The 22,096-nt window shown below is 46.7% G+C and overlaps 1 protein-coding gene across 1 annotated transcript in view; it reads right to left on the reverse strand.

Moving 5' to 3' along the window:
* Positions 1-22,096, reverse strand: part of LAMA3 (laminin subunit alpha 3) — a 271,191-nt gene that overhangs the window by 90,190 nt on the left and 158,905 nt on the right. The window contains exons 30-36 of the mRNA XM_058438557.1: positions 19,847-19,962; positions 18,459-18,670; positions 17,291-17,495; positions 7,029-7,173; positions 6,189-6,329; positions 3,227-3,388; positions 136-234 (exon numbers count right to left, since the gene is read on the reverse strand). Of these exons, the coding sequence (XP_058294540.1) occupies positions 136-234; positions 3,227-3,388; positions 6,189-6,329; positions 7,029-7,173; positions 17,291-17,495; positions 18,459-18,670; positions 19,847-19,962 (1,080 nt within the window). The remainder of the gene's footprint in view (positions 1-135; positions 235-3,226; positions 3,389-6,188; positions 6,330-7,028; positions 7,174-17,290; positions 17,496-18,458; positions 18,671-19,846; positions 19,963-22,096) is intronic.

Genomic DNA, 22,096 nt, shown 5'->3' on the forward strand with positions numbered 1-22,096 from the left:
ATTTAGTTTCTGCAAAATATTGGAAATGATTTAATCTAAACTTTTTGTAGGTCACATATCAAGATGTCCTAAATTTAGATCAGCACCAATTGCAACCGCCACTTCCTGCCACTTAGGTCATGCTCTGATACCTACGGTGAGCTGTACATCTGGCTTCTTTTCCAGAAGAACCATGTCGCCAGGCAAGCCGAAGGACTTGGCTTGGTAAGTGAGGTAACCACCATATGAAGAAACCTAAAATGGAATTAATAGCATCAATAGCACAAGCATTAAAAGAGATGATGTCAACATCAACCCACATGAAAAGCACTTAGGCACACAAAGTGTGGAAAGAAACACACTCGACCTGGTAACAAGGGTTGTATCTAGGAGGTGGGGTTGAGGATGGTATTTTTTCTACTTTATGCTATTTTTAATGTCATTTGAAATGTTTAGCATGAACATGATTGAGTTTTACAAGCAAGAAGTTACCTTTATTAAAAAGAAAAATACGGCTAGGTGTAGTAGCTCATGCCTATAATCCCAGCACTTTGGGAAGCCGAGGCAGAAGGATCACTTGAGGTCAGGAGTTAGGGACCAGCCAGGGCAATATAGAGAGACCCTGCCTCTACAAAAATATTTAAAAATTAGCCAGGTGTGGTGGTGTACACCTGCAGTCCCAGTTACTCAGGAAGCTGAGGTGGAAAGATTGCTTGAGCCCAGGAGTTTGAGGCTGCAGTGAGCTATTACTGTACCACTGCAGTGCAGCTTGGGCAACAGAGCAAGACCCTCTCTCTTTAAAGAAAAAGAAAAAAAAAAAAGAAAGAAAAGAAAGAAAGTAAGAAAAATAATAGTCATGTTCCTTTTTTTTTTTCTAGATGATTACTAAACCAAAATGTTTATTTAATCCACAACTATTCTAGGAAATCTAGGCCACTGGTTTCTTTTTTATCCAGAGAACTGGATAATATCTATCAGTCACAAAATGAACCTCTAAAAATAAATTTTCTCCAAAAACAATTCTCCTGAAAGCAGATGGTGAACATTTCCCAAATTATTGTGAGTTCTGCTGGGTACAGTAGTCATGGCTGACAACTCCAGCAGGTGCACAGACCTCTCAATGTCCCACAAGCAGCATGATGGTGGTGAGGACATGGAGTGAATGGTCAGTTTTCTGACAGCTACTTCACACCTTGGGTCCTGACACCTCCCACCCTTAAAGTAAAACACAATCAAGAAGGAAGAAGTGACAGAAGGATGAAAATCACAGTCAAGGTCACCTCTGATTAGACAGAACAAAATAACCTATAGGAAAATGCCAACAACTTAGAGCAGGCAGGGGAAAGAAGCCACGCTCTTCTAGGATCCCATTCAACAGAAGCTTTTCCCTGGAGTCTGTAGCCTGACAAAGCCTTACGGAGCTTTGATCTTCAAGCCTGGAAGTATTCCAAGGCAATGTCTGGAATTATTATTGTGATTAGTATTGCTTTTTTGATGGGCTTTAAGTGGTTTTAAAAACATGGCCACAAATTCTTTGCACTCCTCCCTTCAAGAGGTGGGGCTTAATTCCCCCTCCTCCTTTTTGTTTTGTATTGTTTTGTTTTGTTTTTTTTTAGACGGAGTCTCGCTCTGTCGCCCAGGCTGGAGTGCAATGGCTCAAGCTCAGCTCATGGCAATCTCCGCCTCCCGGGTTCAAATGATTCTCCTGGCTCAGCCTCCCAAGTAGCTGGGACTACAGGCACCTGCCGCCATGCCCAGCTAATTTTTGTATTTTTAGTAAAAACAGGTGTTTCATCATGTTAGCCAGACTGGTCTCAAACTCCTGACCTCAGATGATCCACTTGTCTCGGCCTCCCAAAGTGCTGGGACTACAGGCGTGAGCCACCAAATTCCCCTCCCTTTGAGTGTAGGCTGGGCTTAGTGACTCACTGCTAATGAATAGAATAAAGGAGAAGTGAGGGCATGGCAGTTCTGAAATTAGGTTACAAAACCACTGCAGCTTCTGTCTTGAGCTAGCTCTCTCTCTCTCTTTTTCTATCTCTCTCTCTCTCTCTCCCCCACCCTCTTACCCACCCCCCATAAGTTGCTTCGGGGGAAGCCAGCTGTCATGTCATGAGGACCCTCAGGTAGCCTATGGAGGGTCTTACATGGTGAGAAACGGAGGCTTCCAGCCCACAGCTAGCCAGAAGCAGAGGCCTGCTAACAGCCATGTGGGTGAGCTTGGAAGCAGATGCTCCAGTCTTAGGGGACTACAGCCCTGGTTGACATCTTGACAGTACCCTAGGAAGACTCGGGCCATCCCCTCCTGAATTCCTCATCCAAGATAATCATTATTCCTTTAAGTTGCAAAGTGTTGGAATAATTTGTTACACAGCAATAGATAATCAACACATGGGCCCATCATACAGCGGTAAAGAGGAGTACTAAGTGAGAGAGAAGTGAGATCATAGGAGAGAGGCAACATTTCCCACACTCAGATGTCAAAACCCACAGTCCTTCACCCAGAAGACAAAGTTAGAGACCTCAGGCCAACGACGCCCTATTATTTTAGTCCTCCTAATGTGAGAATATGGCATCCCCTGAGCCAGGCCCTGTGAAATCCACCTGTTAGCAAGTTCCACCCTTGCTAAGAAACATATGTCACCTCAGGTTTCCACATGAGGCCTGCATTTCTGCCCTCATAAAATGGGTGGAGGTGGCCAGCCTCTGGCATAATAACTCATGCAGCAAAGGAAGAGCAAGTGGTTTGTAAGCTCCTGAGGAGTGTGTAACTATGCGATTCTACTTAAGAAAGTCGAACTGCCACCAGATCCTGCGTTTCTTTTAATAAGCTTGTGAGTCACTTGTCAGCTTTTGTTTTCCTAACAAAGAGGCTTTCTTCTGCCTTAAAATAAAGAATTCTCAGCATTGACATTTAAAAGCACGCATGTCCCATTTGCAATAGATATTATTTAAATGGTTATTTCCCTGGAAGAAGATTCTTTGACATTAGGTAAAAACTGAGAAAACGTTGTGGGTGATTTCCTTTGCTGGTAGTTCATGCATGGTGAGGGTGGGCGCAGTGGGTGCCTGCTCAGCCCCTCAGAGCAGGAGGCAGGGTCTCTTCTCTACTTTTAGTTCAGCTCATTTCTGGAATGTTAGTAACCTGAACTGCTGGATTCCTCCTTCCAGATTTCCAGGCAATGATGCTCATGCAGCAATAGCAGAGGCCCACTGAGGGCCCAGAAGAACAGCAGGACATCATTACCTTGTCCCCCAGGTAGGAGGTGGGTGCGACCCAGGACGCACTGCGGACAGTTGCGGGCAGCTCCTGGAGATCCGCCACCATGCTGTTGCTGCCCAGGTTGAATGAGACAGGGATGTCCACTCTATCTGCCGTCTCCAGGCGCCAGCCCAGCATATCCACAAACTGGAAAGAGGGAGAGAAGCAAGGGATGGAAACGTCTTGGTCATGGCATCCCTGGTGATGGGTGCATGATGTACTACAGAAAGCTCCACAGACAGCCTCCTTGCCTCAGAGGCCTCCTTTATGTGTCTCCTCCTGCACCTGCCCTCCCGAGCTGGAGCCCCGTCTGACCCATTGCCACTGGGCGTTCTGGGAAGGCAGTGGCCTTACATATGTGAGATTTATCTTTGTAACCCAGCACACATCCTGGTTCTTGACATTTAGTAGGTGATCAATGAGTGTTCGAATAATAAAGAAATAAGGGTATGAATAAAAACTAGGACCATGGCGCATTTAATGGCAAGCTCCTTATAAAGAAAAATGTGATGTGGAATTCAGTGGCCTGCTATTATTATTTTTCTCTAAATGAAGCATCAAAATTAAATCTTTTCCTGGTCACAAAGGAAGCCAGTTAATTTTGAGGTAAAAAAAAGAAAGAACTGAGCAAGCATAGGATTGGATTGATGCTTTCTGGTTCCCAGGGGATAAGAGACTTCAGAGCAGATTTACAAAGTATTTTTTTTTCCAATTACTAGCTACACTCCTTTTAGGAGACAGGCAGTAAAAGATATGAAATAGGCAGGCAGTAAAAGATATAAAATAGTCTTTTTTGGGCCAGGTGCAGTGGGTCACATCTGTAATCACAGCACTTTGGGAGGCTGAGGTGGGCAGATCACCTGAGGTCAGGAGTTCAAGACCTGCCTGGCCAACATGGTGAAACCTTGTCTCTGTTAAATACAAAAATTAGCCGGGCGTGGTGGGGCATGCCTGTAATTCCAGCTACTCAGAAGTCTGAGGCAGAAGAATCGCTTGAACCCGGGAGGCAGAGGTTGCAGTGAGCCAAGATCATGCCACTGCACTCCAGCCTGGGTGACAGAGCGAGACTCCGTCTTAAAAAAAAAAAAAATTCTTTTGAATACTTGTTGGATATAAGACATGACTCACACAAAGAAGGCAAGCATGAGGTTACTGGTTCACGGAATAATGAAAACAAGAAAAGTTTTAGTTTTATGAAGTTAATTTTAAAAATGCCCAAAGAGGGCCAGGTGCTGTGGCTCACACCCGTAATCCCAGCACTGTGGGAGGCCGAGGTGGGAGGACTGCTTGAGCCCAGGAGTTTGAGACCAGCCTGGGCAGCATGGCAAAACCCCGACTCTACAAAAAATACAAAAATTAACCAGGTGTGGTGGTGCATGCCTGTAGTCCCAGCTACTCAGAAGGCTGAGGCAGGAAGATTGCTTGAGCCCTGGAGGCGAAGGTTGCAATGAGCTGTGATCACACCACTACACTCCAGCCTAGGCAACAGAGACCCTGTCTCAAAAAAAAAAAAGAAAGAAAGAAAGAAAGAAAAGAAAAGAAAAGAAAAAAAAAGTGGCCAAAGAAAAGATATGATAAAATAGGTGAGAAGGAAAGCAAAACAGAAAGAAGCAAAAATGAGAAACGAGGGGTGTGACATTGTGACATAATGATATATATCATGACAGATATCGATTTGGCTATTACTACCAGTTTCTGGCACAGAGCTCCTAAAACCCTTGTAATTTCCTGAATGATAGGGGTGATAGGAGCATCTTTTGCCATAGTAACTGGTCTTAGTCCACAGTTTCTGACGCCACAGCTTCTAAGACCCTTGGACTCTGATGTGGTAATAGTGTCTCTTTGTGTGCTAATGAGATAAGTGGTGGCTGTGTCCTCTGGGTAGCTTCAGAATGGGGGCTTGTAGCCAGGAAGACCACGGTAGGATGAGACGGTTGGGATTTTCAGCCCTACTCCCAACCTCTGAGGAAGGGAGAGGGACTAGAGATTGAGTTAATTATCAATAGCTAATGATTTAATCAATCACGCCTACATGAAACAGCCACAAAACAAAACAAAACAAAACAAAAAAAACCTCTAAATCGTGGTTTGGGAGAGCTCCTGGGTGGGTAAACATGTCTGCATGCCAGGAGGGTGGTGCGCCCTAACTCCCATGCCTGGAACCCTCTGGACCTCATCCTATGCACCTATTCACCTGGTTGCTGCTCTGTATCCTTTATCATATTCTTTATAATAAACAGCAATAGGAAGGAAAGTGTTTCCTGAATTCTGGGAGCCATTATAGCAGATTATAAACATGAGGAGTGGGCTGTGGGAACCCCCAACTTGTGGCAAAGCACCGGAGAATTGCTGGAGGCCTGGGACTTGCAACTGGCATCTGAAGTGGGAGCAGTCTGGAAGAACTGAGCCCTTAGCCTGTGCAGTCTGATGCCGCCTCCAGGTAGAGAGTGTCACTACACCTCGGAGTGTCTGGGAGAATCAGAGAATTTTTGGTATGGAAAAAAACCCACAAATTTGGTGTTACAGTGTTGTGAGTATAGAAACAAGGTTTTCTTTTAAGGGGGATTTGTTTAGTGAGATTTATTGGGCATCTATTATGTCCCATATCCTGTTCTAGGCACTAGGGGTGTATCAGGGAACTCACATTCTAGGGATGGAAGAAGAAGGGCAATAAACAAATTTTAAAACAAAATGTTAAATATGTTAGGGAGTGATGACTCCTATGGGGAAGACAACGGTAAGGTCAGCAAGAGTGTTCAAGGTGTGCTATTTTACAGGGAATGGTGAAGGAAAGCCCCTCTGAGCACATGACTTTCTAGCAAACACCTGACGAATTCAGGAAACAAGAATTTTAAAACGCTGCAGGCCAAGGAGCAGCGAGGGATATGCTTATCATTTAACAAATCCATTTACAAAATGTTCCCCAGCACTTTCTGTCAACGCATACCTTAGTCCTTCGCTTATGTGAGCTGTGACATTGATTATTTACTCCAAAACAGAAACAGCTGGTACAACCCTTGAGATTGGCTGGGTCCAAATGGAATGAGCCTTCTCGACACACATTACACTCTGTGCCTTCTACATTTGCCTATTGAAGCAAAACATGAAGTAAGAGATCACGTCTTCCAAAGTTTCCCTAGTTGCAATTAGCTACTTGCACAAATTAAATACCAACACAAGATGTTACGATGAGGATGTGAGCAAAACATTAAAAGAGACAATAATTATTAAGCTTTCATCCCATGTTAATTGTTTAAACTTTTATACCACACACAAATGGAGGAGAGAATTTAAGTTTCATAAGATGCCCCTGGGGCATCTTGCAAGTAGAGAAATAGCACCATATGGTTCACAGGATGGGGAGACCAATTCATCTCACTCGCCACCACCTTAAAACATCTCCTGGGAATTGGAAGGTCTCCTACAACCTGGTGGAACCCCTTGGAGCAGAGATGATCACCTGGAGTCCATGGTCCAGGAATGGGTTTTAGGGGAACCTATGAACCTCATGAGACTGTAGATAAAAGTTTGTGCTGATTTTTCTGGAAAGGGTCTATATCCGTCATCAGATTCTAAGGTGGTCTGTGACCTCTCCAAAAGATAAAAGGGGTCTTACCTCCTAACTATTTCTGTAAAATGAGATCATGACTATAAAATGCTACACACACTATCAACATCTCTTACGGGTTAGTCCTATTTCCCACATACTTTTCTGTGTTGACTCAACATGAAGCAGTTCCCTGCTGACTGGCAGCTGGTGTCTCTGGCATTGCACGATCTCTCTTACCTTGCAGAGGCAAGCCCCTGTCCCTGGGTCACACACTCCTGGTTCAGTCCCATCTCTGTTGCAATTGCAGGGAACACACTCAGGGAAGCGGTAAAACCCGGAAGCACATCGGTCACACTGCCGCCCTGTGATTCTGGGCTTGCATCTGTACACAAAGTAAAGGAAGCAAAAATCATCATCTTTGTACACACAATTTTAAAGTGCTCACTTACACTATAGTGGACTAATTGGTACGCAAAGCCAGTTAAATAGATACAATGCCTGCTTATAGTCCAAGGCAGAATGGAGAGAGGCAGATAAAAGGCACTTACAGAATGTAGGTCGTTGACCATTGGCCATTGTGGATGGTCATGGATGACCATCGTAGATGGGTCAGGCTTAGCACTAGGTGTTAAGGGTGCAAGAAGGGACATGGCCCCCGAGCCTGGAGGGCTCCCGAAGATGGCCCATAAGTGAAAATGATGACAATATACACAGAGTCTAACTGAGGTTCAGAGGAGTAGCAGGTGACCCAGTCACAAGTTTCCCTGGGGGAAATGACTCCTGACCTGAGCTTTAAAGGGCACAGTCATGGGGTAGGAGTTGGGATGCGCATTCCAGACAGAAGGAACAGAGCGGGAGATCACTCAATGTGTACAGGGAACAACACAAGCATGGTGCTGCTGGGGCGGACGTCCAGGCAGGAAATGCTGCCCCATGGCCTGAGGAGGTAGGTGGTGTCAGATCATCAGGACAGAGGGGCTGGACACGGCAGCACAGCGCAGTAGCTGAGACCTGTGCATGCAAGGCTGCAGTTCTAATCCAGCTCTGACCACATGAGACACACCATCTTAGCAAGTTCTTTAGCTTCCCAAAGCCTGCTTTTCATACCTATGAGGGACAGAACACGGTAGCCGCTGCCTCCTGGGATTGCTAGGAACCCATGAGGCAGTGCATGCAACATTTCAGCCCAGTGCCTGGCACATGGCAAGTTACAAACAGGGGAACACTGTCATGAAAAGCTGTTAAGGAGGAGAGGATGTGGTTGGACTTGTGTGAAGGATGGAGCCCAGAGGGTGAATTCCAGCAGCAGCAGCAGCAGCAGCAGCAGGCTGTCAAGTCAGGAGAGAGACTGGGGGCTGACCTAGGGCAAAGGTATCCAGATGGGGAGGAGGGATGGGCTCCCAAACTATTTTGGGTTGAGGTTTCTGGGAACTGTAAGATTCTGGATGAGGAGTAGAGGAAAGAAGAGAAGGCAAGGAAGACTCCCAATTTCCCTGCTTGGGTGACAGAGTGGATCTTAACGTCCCTTGTTACCTGCAAGGGCCAGAGCTCAGAGGAAAGCACAGTGGGGGGTGGGAGGGTCACTCTGAGTCATCCACCCTCATCCATCTGCAGGTCCTTTTAACTGAAGCCGGGCAGACAAGAAAACACAAACAGCTGAGCAGAGGCAGAAAAGCAGTGGGCTATGGCCGTGCCTGGAGAACCCAGAACTCGAGGTCGAGGAGGGCAAGAGAAACTGCTGCGAACCCTGGGGAGCCAAGCACTGCATTCAGAGCTGGGATCTACCTACACACTGATTCTCTTCTGTGGGACTACGGGAAGTATCAGAAATACGTTTTTATTGGCATATAGGCAATAACATTTTATTGTTCAATTACTACCAAATGTAGGCCATCACCTATCTCCTAATACCTGTGAAAATATCTTACCCCAGTGACCATCCTAAAATAGTTAAATACAACTCTTCATATCCCATTAAGTTTCTCTTTGGCAAATACCTGCTCATAAAGGATTTTGTATGTGATTAAGAGCATAAACTGGGAACCAGGTAACCTGCTTTGAATCCCAACTCTACCACTTACTGGACCTTGGGCAAATTGGTCACTTTACAACCAAGTTTCTTCATCTGTAAAAATGGAGGTAACAATACCTACTTCAAAGGATTGTTGTGAGGATTAAATATTACATGTAAAAACCTTACAGTAGTTGCTTGCACACACATAAGTATTTTCTATTACTATTCTAGCTGTGACATGGGCTAAGGGGAGGAGACGGTGCCTTTCTGTCCACTCGGCACACCTAAAAGCACTAACTCAGCATTACTTGCAAGACCTGCTGGCAAGTTCCATCTTTCAGCCCCATCCCTCTCACCTCTCCCTACTTGATACCTGCAGAAATGATTCCATAAGTAAGTAGCCTCAAAACCACACTTACAGCAATGTAGGTATAGAGTGTAAATGTTCTGCGTGAAGTGGATGGCTCTAGTGCAGTGGATTGTAAACTTTGGGAGAGCATCAGAGACCCTTTTGGAAAGCTGGGTAAACTATGGGCCATATTCTCAGAAAAGTGTCCACTAAACTCACAGACTCATTCTCATATACACACAATTTTGCATTCTCTATCAGAGGGTTCCTGGCCCCAGGTTAATAACAACTGCTCTCTTCTTGTGACCCTCGGACTAAATGTAATCAGGCAGTCTGGCAAAAATATAAAGCCTGTTCTCAGTTGATTCCTTATTTCTGGAGAGACAGCAAGTGTGGAGCACAAGGACTCTGGTGGTCTAGAGACCGGAAAGAAGAGGGTGCAGATGACCCCTCCCAAAATAAAAGCCATCAGAGAGAGAAGCGTCAGAACAGAAGAGGGCCTTTGGAGATGGCCCGACGTAGGATGGGTGAACCTTGCTTCTCTTTTCCTGGCAGTGAAGGAAAGAACACCGTGCACAGAGGGACAGTGTTGCCATGAAGTTCCAACCTGGCAGACTGGCATCGCAAGGTCTGAACGTTTCTTTTAGCAAACATGCGGGGCTTCTGGCCAAGGGTGAATTAATAAGATGCTGGTGGTAGGTTAGCAACTCACACACTGAACGCCATTGGTGGGCACAGCTCAGAGTGTCCCCTGAGCAAGTGATCTGGGCGGGGTCCTGGAAGGTGAGGTCACGCAGACAGGAGCCTGCGTTTTTTCTATGTGTGGTTTATTTTTTTATTTATTTATTATTATTTTTTTTTAATTTTTGAGACAGACTCTTGCTCTGTCACCAGGCTGGAGTGCAGTGGTGCGATCTCGGCTCACCGCAAACTCTGCCTCCCGGGTTCATGCCATTCTTCTGCCTCAGCCTGCCGAGTAGCTGGGACTAGAGGTGCCCGCCACCATGCCTGGCTAATTTTTTGTATTTTTTTAGGAGAGTCGAGGTTTCACCGTGTTAGCCAGGATGGTCTCAATCTCCAGACCTCGTGATCCGCCTGCCTTGGCCTCCCAAAGTGCAGGGATTACAGGCATGAGCCACCGCACCCGGCCCTGGAGCCTGTGTTTTATATTTTCTTTTCTTTTTCTTTTTACATTTTTATTTATTTATTTTTTTTGAGATGGAGTCTCGCTCTGTCGCCCAGGCTGGAGTGCAGTGGCACGATCTCGGCTCACTGCAAGCTCTGCCTCCCGGGTTCACGCCATTCTCCTGCCTCAGCCTCCCGAGTAGCTGGGACTACAGGCGCCCGCCACCACGCCCAGCTAATTTTTTGTATTTTTAGTAGAGACGGGGTTTCACCATGTTAGCCAGGATGGTCTCGATCTCCTGACCTCGTGATCCACCCGCCTCGGCCTCCCAAAGTGCTGGGATTACAGGCGTGAGCCACCGCGCCCAGCCACATTTTATATTTTCACTTCACTGGAAAGGAAAGGAACAAGAGTACCTGCAGCAAGGGCAGCTGTGGAAGCTGCTTGTCCAGACAAGGAGGAAAGGAAGCAAAATCATAACTGGCCTGTGTGTTTATTTTAAAATGTATGGGAGATGATCCAGTGGAAAGAGAGTGACTGAGAAGGTGTGGCCAGTCAGTAATATAGGACCAAGCTCTGAGCCTCACACAACACATGGGTAGCAGCTGAGAGCACTAAAGCAGATGGGAAAAAAGCCAACAGAGCAGAGGGAGGGGAGCAGCGGCCTGCAAACGGGACCCTGAGTGGCCCCGCTGGGCCTGCTAGGCCAGGGTGAACCAAAACAATATCTATATTCTTGAGTACTTCAATGTTTAGATCATTGAGTTATGCATCCTGTGCAAAGACAGTTTTTGGTGTTGCCATGACAATAGGGAAGTTTTTGGTGGTGCCATGACAATAGGGAAGGAAGAGGACACTTCCTCTTGAAAGTCTGGCTGAACATCCTTTAAAATGACCTCACGTCGGCCTGACTTGGTATGTTTCTCCACAGTGAATTTCTGGTACCCAAGGAACAGCCCTACCAGAATTTCTGGTACCCAAAGAGTAGCTGCAGAATGGCAATTCTGGGGAGGCAGGTCAAGAGAATTTATCTCCACGGCAATGGGGCTCCTGGCCAAACGTTTTGTAACAACATCTGGGCATGGGTGGGTGCTTGCCATGTCTCAGAGAATCAGGACCAGATGTGTTGGGGTGAGCTGCATCCTTTGGTCATTAAACACTGTAGGGGCCGGGTGCAGTGGCTCATGCCTGTAATTCCAGCACTTTGGGAGGCCGAGGTGGTGGATCACCTGAGGTCGGGAGTTCGAAAACAGCCTACCAACATGGAGAAACCCCATCTCTACTAAAAATACAAAATTAGCCAGGTGTGGTGGTGCATGCCTGTAATCCCAGCTACTCGGCAGGCTGAGGCAGGAGAGTCGCTTGAACCCTGGAGGCAGAGGTTGCGGTGAGCCGAGATCACACCACTGCACTCCAGCCTGGGCAACGAGAGCGAAACTCCATCTCAAATAAATAAATAAACACTGTAGGGCCCTTCATATTATGCTCATATCAAAGTCCAGTTTTAATCTAGAGCCCAAAATCTACCTTATTTATTTATTCACTCAAGAATTATTGAGTGCCTTCTACATACACATTCCTATGTTAGGGGACATAGGAGGGAGGGGACAAAGTAGAATAAGTCAGTCTTGACGTGGACATGTATCACTGAGGACACAGGACCTAGAATGTGGAAATTAAGGGAGAAGCTGGCTAAGCAGTCAACTTGCTTTGGCCAATGAGATGATGAGGCGATCTCTGTGGGCTCCTTGCATTCTTTGAGTTTGTGCTTTTAACACAAAAATCCTTGAAGGACAGGCATAATTTGGGGGTAGTAGGAGAGGAGGAGGGAGCCCTTTCATAACTGGAGAACAGATCACAGACAAAAAGTGTTTAGAGGAAGTGAGAAAACCAAGCCAGAGAAGAAAGCAGAAAAAACAAAAAGGCACTAAAAGTTAGGGTAGATAGAAGTCAAATCACGGAAAGTTGGTCTTTATCCTATTAGACAATGGGGAATTAAGGAAAGTTCTTGAGCAAAAAATGTGATGTCATGGAAATGGTGTTCCCATAACAATGCACACACAATATGGCGCTCACCATGCTGCACTGTCACTCTTGGTTAGAAAGGTGCCCCCACCAGACCACAAACATGTGTGCCTTCCACAGGAAGCACAGCACCCAAACTGGAGTAGGTATTAGATGCACTTTGAGCAACAAAACACATACAAAATAACATTTAAGGGAAAGGAAAAAAACCTCACAAGGAACTGAGGGAGATGTTTCATCCTCATTAAAATAACAAAAACAAACAAAAATACATGCCAAGAAGATAAAATCACATTTAAGGGTAGGCTGCCATAAAACAAAAAGAAGATAACATCATAAACATGTATGCATTTACCAACATTGTCTCAAGTTCACAGACTAATAGTACCATGTATTTGTGAATAAAATTAAGGGAAAGACAGATATTTGAATCCCAGTATAATTGTCAATTTAGAATATTCCTCTTAAAGAGCCAAAAAAGAAAGAATGAATGAGTAAACCAGGAAAAGGAAGGCCAACTAGGAAAGCATCAATATCATCTGAACATGAAGTGGTGAAAGGACTTAACCAGGCAGTAGACAGCCATGGAAAGGAAGGGGGATAGTATGTCCCTTGCCAGAAGTTGACACCTGACTGGCTGTAGGGAAAATGGGTTGATTCTGAGATGATACTCAGATTTCAGGCTTAAAGGACTGGAAAGAGGCTGTTACCATTAAGCAGAATTTTTTTTTTTTAATCTAAAGGGAGAAATGGCTTGAAAGGGAAGACAATGACATGGGTTTCAGAGATAGGATCAGTATTGTAGAATTCAGGAGTTAATGACTATCCAATCTAACTTTTCATAATACATGTGAGGAGACAGGAGCCCAAAGAGCTTAGGGAACTTGTCCAAGGCAACCTGCGTAAAGTCAATAAGAGAACCCAGGTTGAGTTGATTTGCAATAAAGGTGGAATAGGATAGCCCTCAAGGATCAGGACTGGAGCTGTGGATCTGGGAATCATCCAGGAGTGGGGGTGGCTGAAGCCAGGAGAATGGGTGGAGTCTCAGGGACAAAGCATAGAGGGAGGAAGGCAGACAGCCATGACCTTGGCAAATAATCACAACAGCTAATACTTACTGGGTGCTCAGAGTGTATCAGGCGCTGCTTTCAGGGTGTTCACAGAGGATATTTAACCCTCTAAAGGACTTTATGAGGTAGGTGCCTCCAGGATCCTTATGTTACAGATGAAGACCTAAGGCCCAGAGGACAGAAGTAATATACCTGAGGTCACCCAGACAGTGAGCGGCAGAGACAGGACGCAACTCACACCACACATCCTCTTGGTCTGGGGGCAGAAGGAGAAAAATGAAGCCAGTGAAATGGCCAGAGAAGGATCATCAGAGAGGTGAAAAGAAGATGCCAGTGTTACAGGAGACGAAGGACGACAGAGGGCGTGCAGGTGAGAACCCTGAGCTCCTTCTGTGTGGCCATCACAGCGGTCACCACTGTGTCAACAGCACATCCCAGCGCCTGCATGCTGCCTGGCCAGCCTCACGGATTATTTGATGAAGTGCATCAAAGAAATTGCCTCTCCAAGTTGTTAGGGCTCAGGAAATGATGCCTAGCTAGAAGCCCTTCTATTCTGAGAACACCGAGTCCATGACCTTTTCTGGTTTTTAATTTCTCCTTTTAACACAAAGGCTTAGTAAATCTGAGTGGAGATAGAGGACATCCCCAAATCTTTCCTGTGGCTACTACCCTTCTGAAAAGGCATGAGGTACACGTGGCTTCGCTGGATGTCCAGGTGGACTGCCATCTCCTTTGATCAATCTGAAAATAGCTTGGATGTGGTCAGCAGCATGGCAGCTTTTACTATCAGGGATCTCCAGCTTCCTCACGTCTGACACAGATGGATAAAGTCTTCCGAATATATTCTAGCCCTTTTGTGTGTTCAGAGAATCTGATGGCACATATCTTCCATTACTAGGAGCAGATGCAAATTTACTTTTTCATTGCTATAAATAGATATATGTGCCATCTTGTGCTAAAAAAATAAAGTTTTGATCAATATAAGCATCTTTTTGATCTTGATATAATAGAGTTGGCCAGAATAATAGACTTTTTGATAATTATACAATATAGTCCGTGATACAGAGGTTGAAAAAGAAATGGAATCAGAATTTTAAGTTTAGATAGGAAGTTAGAGATGATTTTACCAAACTTCATTTCACAGAGCAAGAAGCTGAAAGCCAGGAAGGCAAAATGACTTGCCCAGTCTCATAGCTAGGACTTGACAAAGGTGAGTCAAAGACTCAGTTTTATGGTTCCAACTTATTCTCATTGCCTCTAAAACTACAAAACCAGGTTGACTTAAGTAAAGAGTGAGTATTGTGGATTGCTAAAATTATTTTTGTAATTCATTTTAAAGTAGATGAATATTTGTAACAGTATGATAAAACTGAACACTTACAAGTAGTTAAATACAATTTGAAAATTGCAATTTTTCAGCTTTGCAATTTGTGATGCAGGACAGTCTGTTACATGACTGTGAAAGAATGTGTTTTCCTTTTTCTCACAAACTCTAGGTATCTCTGATTATTTCTTTTACATGAGCTTTAGACTCCTCTAAACATATTCTTCATAAAGGAAATTTTCTAACGAGGAAAAAAATAGTTTTTCCTCTAATATTTTATAAAGAAGTAATCCTTTCAGGCAATCAAAAGCTTTTTCAGCATTTACACTGAAATTATCATGGGCAGTTTGTGCAATTTACAGTAATGTAAATTTCCTTACATTTTCTGCCAAGGCCCTTTTATGACAAATCCACTTTGATCATGGGAAGATGCGTTATCCCATTAGATTATTACAGTCCCTTTCCTAAGGTCAAAGTAAACAGTTTTACATCTTGGTTTAAGTGTAATACAAGTCAGTAAGATTCCATTTCTGTTGATTCTGTCAGATTTGGACAAAACTTACTGAATATTCCAGTCTATTAAATTATCATTGGTAGTGACAGTTTGTTAAAAATAAAACTCCTTAGAATTTTTACATAAAATACTACAGTGAATCCATCCATCAACTTCTGGTGCCTTAACAAGATTGAAACATTTTTTAAAGCACTCTTGGTTTTCTTTTTCCGTGACAGCAGCATTGAGAAATTGTGTGTGAAGTTCCATTTGCAGCGATTTATTGTTGACAAACCACTCTCTTTGAAAATTCTACTGCTTCTCTTCCTGCCTGAAAACTTCTCCATCTCCTTCTTGGTTCCTGCCTGAAAGATTCTCCATCTCCTCCTCGGTTCCTTTGCTTCCTGTGATTAAACACAGGTATCCCCTCCGGTTCTTGAGTGACTGAGCTGACTCAGGCAGGACTCACCCCTGTGGTTTTAAAGACTTGGAATGATTCATGATTCGAGTTTTTCTCCCAGCTTCCTTACACAGTTCTAGTATTATAAAGGAGTTGGTAGGCACCAGATAACAATTAAAGGTGTGATTAAGGGGCCTTCCTTAGAAAAGCGAACATCGCTGCTATAGAGAGTTGAATTGTATCCCCACAAAAGATCTGTCCAAGTTCTACCCCCCAGTACCTGAGAATGTGACCTTATTTGGAAACAGGGTCTTTAGAGATGTAATTAAGTTATACCAGAGTATGGTGGGCCCTAACCCAGTATGACGGGTGTCCTTATAAGAAAATGAGAAGAGACAGAGAGAGGTACAGAGAGGTGAACACCACAGGAACACAGAGACACACAGGGAGAACAGCATGTAATGGCGGAGGCAGAGGTTGCAGTGATGCAGCCACCAGCCCAGGGACTCCCAGGAATCCAGAAGTGAAGAGAAAGGCATGGAACAGGTTCTCCTGCAGACTCTCCAGAAGAAACCAACCCTGCCGACATCTTGATTTTGAATTTCTAGGCTCCAGAAATGTGTAAGAATAAATTTCTGTTATTTTAGCATTGTTTGTGGCACTTGTTAATGGCAGTCACAGGAGACTACCACAGCCGCCCTCAAGTGGGAGTCACCGAGGCCTGTCCCCAGCAGCCACGGGCCCTCCTGGCTCTCACATCCAAATTACGGACTCCATAACATCCATGTGCCTGGGGTGTGTGCTGAAGGGAGTGGGGTGCATGATGAAACTTCTGCTTTCCCCTGCACACTGCCATCCTGGCTTGGCCTCTGACTCAGTTTCCCTGGCATATTACCGCTGATCTAATTCTTACCAGTCTCTCCTTCTAGGAGCCATACCCTTTCTCTGGCCCCTGCAGCCCCCACCCAGTCCTGCTGAGATCAGCCTTGTCACCTGGAACCATGTGACACCGGCCTCCACATTCCAATGCAGCCTCTGACCCAAACCTCTCAGCAACACAGCATCTGCATGAGCCGAGGTCTCCACCTGTCCCTTAGCAATTAAATACTGGACTACTCAGTGGTCCTCTGAGGGCAGCCCCACTCTCAGGCCAGGCTCTCCAGCCTGTCTCCTGCTCACCCTGACGCCCTCCTCACTCCCACCAAGCCCCGCCATGGAGGCCTCAGCTAGATGGGATTTCAGACTTTGTCATGCACTGACCTTAACCACACTGCCAGCGAACCCTAGAAGGAGGGTATGAAGCTCATACCTAAATACAAATGGACAGGTGCTCACCACAAGGCATCCCAGCAAAGCACACAGGTACCTTCATTATGCACGTATCATTCCTCTCCCACTTTTGCCTCATGGCACACACAGAACACAGTCCCATAGTGACAGCATGCTGGAGTCAATGGGCAAGGCTGCTGCCAGCCCAAGAGGACTGGCAATCTGTCCATACAGGCTCTGCCCGGCTCTGAGCCTAAGGGACCAATCACTCCACCCACTGCAACCCATCCTGTCTGGCAAGCTCACGCCGAGGTCAACACAGGGCACCCCTGGACAGGTGGGAAGTGGAAAGTGACAATGACCAGTGTGTGGGCAGATGGCACGCGACCTCCCTGTGACAGAAGCGGACAGGCTACTCCCCCAGCTCACCTGCACTGCCCGCTGTCCCGGTCACACTCCGGCATGGCAGCCTCGACGGTGCCCCTCCTGGAACAGTTGCAGCCTTCGCAGCCGGCCATGGGGTGGAAGCTGAATGAGTGTGTCTCACACACCTCGCACTGGGGCCTGACCGTGCGGGGAGGGCAGCGGCACTGCCCTGTCATCTCTTCACAAAGGCGCCGACCACAGCTGCACGCTGGCCAGGGGATAAAGAAATACCATGTGAGGGTCAGAGGCCGCCTGGGCTCCAGCAGCACTCCACCAACTGCCAGGCTTTCCAGAAGCCTCCAAAGGGTCAGAGAGAAATGTTTGGACCTGAAAGGCCCGTTTCTTGGAGTCAAGACCAACCACACCAAATGCTCATGGCAGACAGTGTGGATGGGAAATGAGGAGCAGCAGCGCCAGCCAGCTCCAAGATAGACCCTCCAAGGAGCCCACCTTGCTGCCACTGTGTGCCACTCATATGGGGCCTCTGGACCATCGAAGGATTCTGGAAATTGGTAGGAGGCTGCTCTCAGGCTCCCTGAAGTGGCTCCACATCCACATCACCCCAATACCCTGTGCGTCCAGAGCCCAGGGTCAGGGCGCGACCTGGCAGCAGGGTTCTTGTTTCTTGGCCTCTGCATGGGGACTCTGCACACTGCATTCCTCACTGCAGTCACGTGAAGTAAGCTGACCCTACCCCTCGGGCCACAGGATGGTTCTTAGATAAAGGTCCCACGGGTTCTCATTCAGTGAGTAGCGCTGCCACATGACCCTGGCTGTCCTATCTCAACTGAGTTTGGGTTGGGCCAAAAAAATGGAAGGGGCTTCTGTGAGGAAGGGGATCAAGCTCTCCGAGACTCTGAGGTTTAAGACTTGTCACACTCACCTGCTTTGCCAAGTGCACAGGCCACACAGCAAGGGAGTCACAAATACTTATCTTCTAGAACATTGCTACTCAGAGTGCGGTCCATGGACCAGCAGCATGGGCATCACCTGGGTGTTTATTGGAAATGTAGAGACTCAGGCCCCAGCCCAGTCTCCTGAATCAGAATCTGCATTTCTCCAGATCTCCAGGTGAGTCTCTAGCACAGTGCCACTGAAGAAGCCTGCCCCAGATGAGCATCATCCACATGGGACCAGAGCAGACCTTGGGTGACGGGAAACGTGCACTTACGCTTGCAGCGTGGGAATCCGTAGTGGCCTGTTGCACAGCGGGTGCACTGCCGCCCAATGACGTTGGGCCGGCACGGGCACTGCCCACCCTCAGGGCTGCAGTGAGGGCCGGTGGCCCCGGAGGGGTGGCACTCACAAGGCAGGGAGCCCTTGTGGTAAAAGGCCACCAGGGACCTGGCGGAATTCTTACAGAATCTGGAGGCTGTCTGGGGGCTGTGGAGACAGAAACAACTCATGGTGATGCCCAGGGAGGTGTGTATGGGAGTGGCCTCAACCTCGCCTTTACCACCTGCTCCACCCAGCAGCATCTGTGGGACAGGCTCATGGTTCTGGAGTCAGGGAAGAGTGGGAAATACCCCACCTCAGACTCAGCCAGTGACAGCCACACCCTCCCCCTACCACCTGCCACAGGAGGAGACATCACAGAACAGGTCAGTGGGAAACTTGCACAGCTGGAATAAAAGAGTGGAAATAGACCTAAAAGATGAACGATATGGTATGTGAATTATAGCTCAATAAAATGGTTACCAAAAAAGTAGACCTATATGTGTAATAACACAACTAATAAAATGATAATGAGGAGGAGAATCGCTAACATTCATTGAATGTTGTGTGCTGGAAGCCTTAGTGACATCCCACATGACCTCCCAACCTCCCAACCAATTAGGCCTAAGCCCCAATTCACAGATAAGACAACTGAGGCTCCTAGAAGTTAGGCGACATTCCCAAGGCTGCAGGGTTATGGAGTGGCTGAGCAGCATTCACATCTACAGCTGCTTATGAGCCTTTGCTCTTAATATTCACTGTACAGGAGGTGTCTGCCTCTCAAAGCCTCTGGAGTGCCTGGGTTCTTCAGGAACCTATGACAGGGAAACGGTGGGTCCACAGAAGAGAATGGCAGGAGCTGATACTCAGGGCCATCCTAGCTCTTGGCATTCAAGGACATAAGGAGAGAGGGCAGGGAGGCTGTGTCTCTGGACACTCCCTGCTTGGTATCTAACCAAGCAGAGGAGAGTGGGACTCAGGGCTGATGTCCTTCCCAGTGGAGGGTACCCTGTGTGGTATGTCTTAGGAATCTTTGCTGGCACACAGGAAGCAGTGGAGGGGGAAGGAAATTCCTAATCAGCCCCTGAATCTCAGCTTGGGGTATGGACCCCTGTTGAGTTCATAGCTGAGGACAGTCATCTTTTCCAGGCAGCACATGGCAAAGTCTGTCATGGGAGGGTCGGTGTGGAGAAAGAGCATCTTCCCCTGGGACTCACTGACACTCTCTTGGGCAGTGCGGGGAAGAGGACGGATCCAAGGGCCAGCCCCTCCCTGGGCCTCGAGCTGGTCAGGAATGTGGGAGTGCCTCTGCATTCCAGAGCCTTCCCACAAAGTGATACTCACTCAAGGTAAAAGCTGTTTTTTCCACAATTGGTGATAAACTCAAGTGACTTGTCCATGGATTTTTTGTGAAGTATTTGGTAGTCATAGTTTTCTGCAGGCACCGCTAGAACACGGACCTGAAAGAAATCCACCAGCATGTCTTAGAATTTCCAATGATGACACCGACCTAAGGCTACTTATTATACAGGTTGAGCACCCCTACTAGAAAAATCCAAAATCTGAAATGCTTCAAAATCTGAAACTTTTTGAGCACTGACATGATGCTCAAAGATCATGCTCAAAAGAAATGCTCACTGGAGCATTTTGGATTTGGGATTTTTGAATTAGGGATGCTCAATCTGTAAGTATTATGCAAATATTCCAAAATCTGAAAAAAATCTGAAATCCAAAACACTTTTGGTCCCAAGCATTTCAGATAAGAGATATTCAATCTGTACTTTCTCTTCACTGAGATCAACACTCTATTGTTAAGACCAAGACCAAATGAATTGGGATTTATGAAAAACAATCACAGGAACAGGCCAAAGCCAGGAGTAAAGGCTCAGTCCACATTACTACGCAGGGAATGATGAGTTCCCAGGCAGAGCCCTTGGAACTTCTACTCAGAGAAGCAAAAGCCTTGCGTGCTGGCTGGGTCACAGGACCTTGAGGGTAAGCAGGGGCCTGCTGGATGGCCAGGGCTCCATGTGACCCACGCCTGATGTCTCCCTGGATCTCCAGGGATGGCTGTTTTGTATGTTTAAAGGGAAACAAACAAAAGTGTCAAGAATAATGCAGAAAGAAGGTGTTAGCTTGTCCTTAGAGCTTTCATCATACTTGGTACTCTATTATGAATAATGGTAGCTCGGTTCTCTGTGCCAGTATAAATCAGAATATGCCTATAGCAAATACTGTAGAAATTTTCAAACATCTTTGTCAACTGCTCACCAGCTCACAGCTTACAGGGAGCTTACTACTCTCATGATATTCAATTCAATAAACGTTTGCTGAGCACCATACACCAGGTGGTATTCCAGGCACAAGGATGCAAAATGAACAGATGCAGCCCTTGTCTCCTGGGAAGACGACTTCCTCAGAGAGGAGGAGGCTCACTCAGAGACCTGGAGGGCCACACACAGAGTCTGGGCAATGCTTCCTGGAGGGCTTTGCAGAAAGATGAATTAACTCTGAGCTGGGTGAGTGGGTAGGCTGGACTTATCCAGGTAGAGAAACAGACAGAAAATGTCAGAAAAAGGGACAGTGTGAGAAAGCCTGGTGGCATGAGAGTACATGGCATATCTGGAGGTTTGAGAACGGATTTGTATGGCCACAGCGTGAGGGTGTGGGAGGCGTGGAGTAGGGCAATGGCAGAGAGGAGGATAAAAGACGAATTAGGGGGTCGTGAGGGCCTGAGTGAGGCACGTCGACCCTAGGGAAATACAGGGAGCATATCCCATCAGTTGTTGGAAGCTCAGAGAAGCGGCTGGGTCATACGGCATGCTCCCATCCCTCCAGCCAGGTAGGTAATGGCCAGGAGTGCGGAGGAGGCACTGGAAGGAGGTGGAACAGGAAGGGAGTGCTGGCAGGAGGCTGGCCCTGCCCAAGTGAGAAGAAGGATGGTCAGTGAGGACAACAGGGCTAGAAGAGAATGGTTGCCTCCAGGAGGCATGGCAGAGAAAGACTCTGGTGTGTGGTAACAGATGTGGCAGCAGAGCTGCTAGAGAAGGGGAGTCAGCATGACTCCAGGCACTGGTTGTCGTCACTCAAGGTGATGAACAGGGTGGGCACACTGGGGCTATGCAGGGTGCAGACTAAGCAAGGGACTTGCAAGATCTCTGGCCAGGCAGATACGCAGGAGATGGTGGTCACATATTGGAGTTCAGGAAAGATCAGAGATGACCTCACAGATGTGGGTGTCCTTCCCACAGTGGAGAGAATAGAATCGAGGGGCATGGAAGATGTATCCAAGGAGAAATGACACAACGAGGGGCTCGGCGTCAAATCGGAAGGAACGCCAACACACAGTGACAAGTGGAAAAGAGAAATCACCCAAGGAGCACTAGAGAAAGCGGGGGAAACAGAGAGAAAGCAGCTGCAGGGGCCAAAAGAAGAAAGGAGTGAAAAATGCTCCAGAGACTGGTCAGATGAGGAAGCAGGGGCTGGTGGAGAGGGGCGATGCCTGCTCTCTTCTGTCCTAGTTCCCTTGACTTTAATTGTCACATGCTTTATTTATTTATTTATTTATTTATTTATTTATTTATTTATTTATTT

This window comes from Hylobates moloch, unplaced genomic scaffold (genome assembly GCF_009828535.3).
Source record: "Hylobates moloch isolate HMO894 unplaced genomic scaffold, HMol_V3 SCAFFOLD_5, whole genome shotgun sequence".
Lineage (NCBI taxonomy): Eukaryota > Metazoa > Chordata > Mammalia > Primates > Hylobatidae > Hylobates > Hylobates moloch.